The sequence below is a fragment of the Suillus subalutaceus genome, assembly GCF_016647625.1.
Source record: "Suillus subalutaceus strain FC151 chromosome Unknown DFJ58scaffold_336, whole genome shotgun sequence".
In the NCBI taxonomy this organism is placed as follows: Eukaryota; Fungi; Basidiomycota; class Agaricomycetes; order Boletales; family Suillaceae; genus Suillus; species Suillus subalutaceus.
In genome coordinates, this window is record NW_024540585.1 from 26,593 (window position 1) to 32,905 (window position 6,313).

At 49.6% G+C, this 6,313-nt stretch overlaps 2 protein-coding genes across 2 annotated transcripts; one reads left to right on the top strand and one right to left on the bottom strand.

Moving 5' to 3' along the window:
• Positions 1 to 1,348: 1,348 nt before the first annotated feature.
• DFJ58DRAFT_825454 (vacuolar protein 14 C-terminal Fig4p binding-domain-containing protein) lies at positions 1,349 to 4,687 on the bottom strand (the record flags this gene model as incomplete). Its single annotated transcript, XM_041392176.1, has 17 exons — positions 1,349 to 1,668; positions 1,719 to 1,785; positions 1,913 to 1,972; positions 2,027 to 2,106; positions 2,147 to 2,369; positions 2,422 to 2,478; positions 2,527 to 2,624; positions 2,645 to 2,882; positions 3,047 to 3,138; positions 3,211 to 3,282; positions 3,331 to 3,374; positions 3,658 to 3,821; positions 3,868 to 4,023; positions 4,111 to 4,175; positions 4,201 to 4,388; positions 4,437 to 4,507; positions 4,568 to 4,687. Coding segments are annotated over 16 exons (1,839 nt in total), but the record flags the coding sequence as incomplete, so codon positions are not given.
• A 765-nt stretch (positions 4,688 to 5,452) lies between these two features.
• Positions 5,453 to 6,101, top strand: DFJ58DRAFT_737237 (uncharacterized protein; the record flags this gene model as incomplete). Its single annotated transcript, XM_041386917.1, has 2 exons — positions 5,453 to 5,980; positions 6,033 to 6,101. 2 exons carry the CDS (start codon positions 5,453 to 5,455, stop codon positions 6,099 to 6,101), a joined length of 597 nt encoding a protein of 198 aa, XP_041235224.1.
• Between the last annotated feature and the right edge of the window lie 212 nt (positions 6,102 to 6,313).

Here is a 6,313-nt window from a genome sequence, read left to right on the forward strand (position 1 = left end):
GCGAGACTCATCTTCGGTATTTTCAGCTGTGTAACAAGGAATGATAATTGATACTTAGTTAGGATCCATAATCAAGAAGGAACGACTGTCCTCCAGGTTCCTTCTATATCCAGGTCTGACTACGATGGACTCTGATCGGATCCCCGACTCCCACGGTTACAGATGCGGCAAACGTGCCGGTGAAATTTGGGGGCAACAGAACGGCAACAGAGAATGGCAACAGAACGGGCAACAGACTCGTGGAAAAGTTGAGGGCAATAGAAAGGCGAAGAGGGACAACTGGGGGCAACAGAATCGGGAACTGAGAAGGAGCTTTGAGGGCTGCGGTAGAGCGGCGTACAGACTGGCCGGGCGTTGGGGTTGGGCAGGGGTGCTATAGTAGAAGCGCGGCCTGTGTAGCGTCCGGCTATAAGTCCAGCTCATGATATGATCTAGTCTAACAATTTGAAGTCAATTTGAAGCTGCGCGGTGCTGATCACCACATGATAGGTTTTATTTTTCTTCGACAACCGTGACACTGACGTACATATATATTCACTCCATGATACTGTACGGTTTCTGCAGCCATTTTTTCGAGACCGGCAGGCTTTCATGGTCCTCTAATACTAGAACACACGGCGGGCCCGCATTGATACCATAATATTATGTGCCATGTCCCGGACAAACCAAACCCTCCCTTCATCTTTCACTGCACCCGTGGGGTTCGTTCATACTTCTTTTCATCTCGCTAGTTTCGACTCGATTTTGCCGGCTGGGAAAGATCGGACAGGAATCATCGGTGCCATCCTTCTCAAAGGTAAAAGATTCGCTGCCGTTAGTCCGACTTTCAGCATCATAACCTCATTCCTTCCAGCTAGCGGGTATGGACAATCACTTTATCCAGATTAATAACTCCCTTACGCGAGTAGACCGCGCAAGGGTCCAAGGAAAACTCTGAGAAGAGCCTTTGTTCACTGCCAACTCTGAAGCTGCAATGCACATGCTGACAGTCTCGGTATGCGAAACTCTGAGTCAAATCGTTTTTCTATCATTAGAGTATCATGTGCATGCAAGTATGCACTGTAAGTCCGCTGCAAACCGAACCAATCGAAACCAAACCTAATCACCCCTTCATGGGTCCACCACAGGTAAGCCCAGAGTCCGCCTCGTCCTCTGTTGCATTACCCCCGGTGTCATCACACCCTGCAACATGCCTGCCATCAGCCCATTCTGCCTCGCCTTTGGATTGAGCGGACTCAGTGTGGGCTTTGGCGGGATAATCGGCAGCACTGGGAGGTCACCAGACGCAAGTAGCGAGAGCAGTGTGATGGTGATATCATCCTGAGATAAAGTATTCCCGAGATCCCAAGTCGCGCTTTCTCGTGCTTGCTTTGTAGCGAGCGAAATGATCGAGAAGTTCTTGCCATTTTGTCTCACCGCGGCCGAGCTCAGAGCGTGAGGCGATAGGGTTGGGTGTCCTCGTATTGGTTAACAATAGCACATGATGAAATGAGAGTGGGTCAACTCACGCTTTTGGGGCAATGTGGAGGAAGCCGGCAGAGTTGACTCCGTTGAGACGGCTATGGAGTGAGACGAAAGAGGTGGATTGGGGGAGTAGCATGAGCAACCCATATAGACACTTGAACAAGTAGGGGTAACGCTCAGGCTCGAGGAGTTGAAGGTGTAGGTCTTCCGGAATATCATCAACCTCTGATTCATCTCATTAATAGATAACTCACAAGTGAATACGGGAGATTTGATCAGCTGCACTAATTTGTCGACTTGGATCAGCAGTGGAACGGTGATCTCCAAATCAGCGCCGGCGTAACATTGTTAGCAACGATCAAACACGCCATGTGAGACAAACTTACAAGATAGATAGTAAATTTGATGCATGCTCGTAATCCTGCGCAAGCATGCACAACGAAAACACTGCAATCGCATTATGACACCATGACCTGTAAAGCGTGGTGAACAGCGCCTGACCATCTTGCTGCACGTGTCATCAGTCAAGTCAAGAAATCAAACGAGAATGCGCTCAACCAACCCTTGTCTCAAGGCCCTTCAGCCGTTTTCGGAACTGTTCAGGCAAAGTGATCAGGATCATATTCAGCATCTGCACGTTCGCTTGCAAACTCCAGATCCTGTATAATAGCAGTCAGGTAACATTGCATTAGGGACCACAAAAGACGAGCAACCTCTTCTTTCTCCAAAATTTCTGCAAATGTCTCATATATCCTCTCCGTATTGAGACTGAGACACGACTGGTGGATGATAGGACTGCCGCAGGCCTCAAGAAGCTTCCTATCTGTGCTGAAGAGTTCGAAAAGGTCCATCATGAAATCCTTGAAGTAGCTCTCTTCTGAGGAGGACAATGTTTGCGCGGGGAGCTGCAACGAAAATATGAGTCGCATGATGCAAGGTCAATGCACATCTGAGTACCTCTTCGGACGAATCTGACGCAACGCGCGGGAAAGTACCATCATCCATCGCAAGAATCTGACAATCTCATCAGTTTGCGCATACTCCAGACGGATTCCAGCACACCTGCTTCAGTGCTTTCTGGTGCAGCATTATGCGCCACTTCAGTGCAGCAACCCTAATCTGCTCATGCTGGCTCAAAAACTGTATCGTCAACTCATTAACTGTCGCCTGATAATTAAACTGGCCTCCTCCTGCACGGGTGAAGGAGGCGTTGGAGCTGGAGCTGGAGCTGGCGGAGGTGGCGGAGCACCCACTACACTATTTGATGACGTGCGAGATCGAGGCCTGCTCGAAGATTCCATGACAGTAGTTTGCATTGTCCCTGAGCGAGGACGCTGCGTCATGGTGGTTTTATCGGATGAAGACGATGGCCGGTTATCACCCACGGACTCGGGAGAAGAGGCATCTCTGGACGGTGGCTGTGCAGTGAAGGTTGGGGGATTTGGGTTGGTGAGCTTGCTGGCGCGATTGACTTCTCTGCTGTGTTCTGTCCGGATAGACCCTCCACTGGCCCGGGTATGTTTTGGATGACGTTCGAAAGTAGATTGTTAGTTCAGAGTGCAGCCGACTGGATCATCAGGACATGGTGTGCTAGATTCGGGAGTATGGCAGGAATAAGACGGGGCGTCATGACATCGGGCAGAAAGGTCAAGAACTCGGCGAACCAACGAAGGGCTGTAGATTATTGGATTTCGTCATCTGTGCATGCAAGATAAGTACAATGCAGTGAGCTTGGATGGAAACAACTCACGTTGGTTGTCATGAGAATTTCTATTATGGCTGCATAGTCTCTCCGCACACCCTGCCCAGGAACTGAGGCTGCACGAGCAGTGAGTAGTTTCAATGAATGTGTTAAACAATCCCTACCTCCAGTGCCGCGATAGTCTTCTGATTTGTGCTCATCCTTGAAACTGTGCTCCATCATGATCGTGGCCAAATTCACTCTTGGTGATGAAACGTGCGCGTTCAGAGTGAGACATCGTGATGTCAGGAAGCTTCTCATCTGAGCGTCGTAGATCAGAAGGCTCAGTGTGTTCTTATTTGCGTTGATGAACCATACAGACGTCTCTAATTTCACGTAGGAAATCGGCAAGAATGTTCTGTGGCTACGCGCACATCCTCGGTGGGGTCTGATAAGTGCTTCCTGAATAGGTGCATCAGCGAGCATCTTGAGCCACAAACCTTCCGACTCACAGGAGGCCGTCTAGGAACTCTAGGAGGTATGTTAGAAGTTCGAGCTCCTCGACCGAGTCAAGCACTGCTATCCACGATGCCAAGTAGCTCCTTGTGAATGAACCAGGGACATATATCCTACCTTGCAACAGTGGAATGAAGCGCGCGAGGGAGAATGCCTTCTTCTACAGTGATGTTTTCTCCTAGGAATCGGACATCGGGTTAAGAAACAAGTATACTCTGCTCCTGAGAATCGAACAGGTCGCGAATCCTCACCGTCTCTGGATACTGCGGAATATACACCGAAGCTGTCTCTGCCACAATATCCTTCAGAATTCTATCAGGCAGCTCCGCCCCATTCTTGACCGATAACTCTGAATCAGCTAGCTGAGAAGTTCAGCTCGGTTATAATGCAAAACTTGACGAGGAGCTACCGCACTTTACTGAGGGCGTCGAATGTAAGGTTGAAAGAACCTCGCCCTTGGATACCTTGGCGATGTTGTACAGACATTCGGCGGAGAGATATCGTATTCTGTTTTCTGGATCCGTAAAGCACGCCAGCACGGGTTCGATGAATTTCTATGTACGAGGCGACGTCCATGCCGAGGGCAATGGCTGTACCAGCTATGTCAACGAGTCCTCCGTTTCTGATGTGAAGGAGATTTGGTGAATTGCTGAACATATCCACCAGCTGTTCAATGATCTGTGTTATACGACGGTGGTCGATTTGCTGGTGGCATTCCCGAATCTGCCTGAGAACGCTCAACGCATTACTATCAACTGCAAGCGAGTATAATTGCTTCTCTGATTCGAGAGCGGCTGCCTTTCTCTTCTCGTAAATCTTGTCTATGAGCTGCTTTGCCACAGTGGTGTCTGCAAGACGGTGTCAAGTAGTAACCATTTGACTGTGAGCACGGAGTAAAAGACTTACCTATGACCCCGGTTGCCCTACTGTTTCCAATAGGACTGACGACAGAGATACTACACAATGAGAAAGGCGGCGTCAGGTCTAAGCCACCTCTGGAAGTTAACGGGACGAACTGAGCGTACCCGCCAGGTCCACTGCACCACGCTTGATGAATCGTACATGATATTATGCAATCCCCCATAATGGGCTGTCAGGCTATGGAACTGTCGAAGAATTAAATTTTTATGTTTGTGCGTTGTGGAGTAATAGACGTTACCCCAAAAATGCGCGAACTCTAGTGGACATCTAGTAGCAGCGGTGAGCGCCAGTACTCCAATCCCCGACTCCGTTGTTCTCTCACGCACATGTTCTCGTTTCACCCGGTACCGCACCAATATCAATGACAATATTAGTGTGTCCTGGCTAGTGAGGTGAGTCCGCGTCCTCCCTGCGCATGCCTTTCAGTCGATTGATCTTTCATTTTTTCTAGACGCTGTTGTCTTTGTTCGTGTCGTTGTCCTCTGTGTCCTACCTTGCGCGGTGAGTCGATGTACTCTGTACCTTTCAGTTGTTAATGAACCGGCTCTCTGCATAGTTTGTGCCCTTCTCCTCTGTGTTAGCTAGTGTGGTGGGAACACACCGGGGATACATTTTTCTGGACGCTCAATTGAATCTCCCTTGGTTCCCTTGTCCTCTGTGTGCTAGCTAGCGAGGTGTGTCCGCGTTCCCTCTGTGCTTGCCTTTCAGTCGTTAAATATTTTACCTTTTTTCAGGACCCTTCTATCTTTGTTCGTGCCGTTGCCTTTGGTGTGCTACCTATCACGGTGTGTCCATCTCCTCGGTCCCTTTCGGTCGTTATTGATTCGACTATCTGCAGCTTTTCTTGTTCGTGCTCGTTTACTCCATCCCATGGCAGCGTTCTTGCATAAAACACCCTCTGTGATTACTCGCGTACTCGATGTCAATGATTGCCCTCCTCTCCATGTTTTACATTCTCCCGCTGATTTTCCTTTGTATTATGATCCGTTGTATCACCCCGAGTGTCATCCTGCTGTTTTTGAGACACCTTCGGGGTTCTGTTCATGGCTGTATTCAGCGCTGAACTATCATGTTTTGTCGTGTGCCAAGTGTGCATCATGTATCGAGGTACACTCCGTATCATTTGATGGGGTCGCGGTCAATATCCGAATCGGTGGTGTTTCCGTGTCTTTCTCTCCTTCTCATTTCGCACCGGCATCCTACGCCCATTGCAGTGTCTTCAGGTGCTATGAGGGATGTCGAGCAGCCGTTACTATGGAGTCTTGCCTTCTGCTCAAGTTCAAGCGTGACCCTCCTTGGTTCTTCCACGCTGTGGACATCTATCGAGACAATCTAAGCGAGGTTCCCGCTGCAGACTTGCGTGACATTGCCCGCCGCCTGGGGTTCACCAAGTCGCAAGTTCGTCGCAAAGATCTTTCTATTGAAGCCTTAATTGAACACTTTTCTAAAGTATGCAGTGCAATCTCGTCGTCGCTTCGAGTGGAAAACTCTGGCTCCCGTCATCTTCCAGCCAGTTTGAATACCCGAGCCACTCGCATTGCTGCTGAGTTGTCAGACTTGTACGGTGTCCAAGTTGCTGCCGCCCTGCGAAAGTTCCCCCCTGCCCTAAAATCTCTCGGCCATGCGGACAGTCGTCTCTCTGCTTCCCGTGGTTCCATGGGTCTCTGTTCCCGTGGACGTCGTCTCGAATGTCTCGCCCGGGAAGAAGTTCGCTCATGCCTTCAAGGGTGC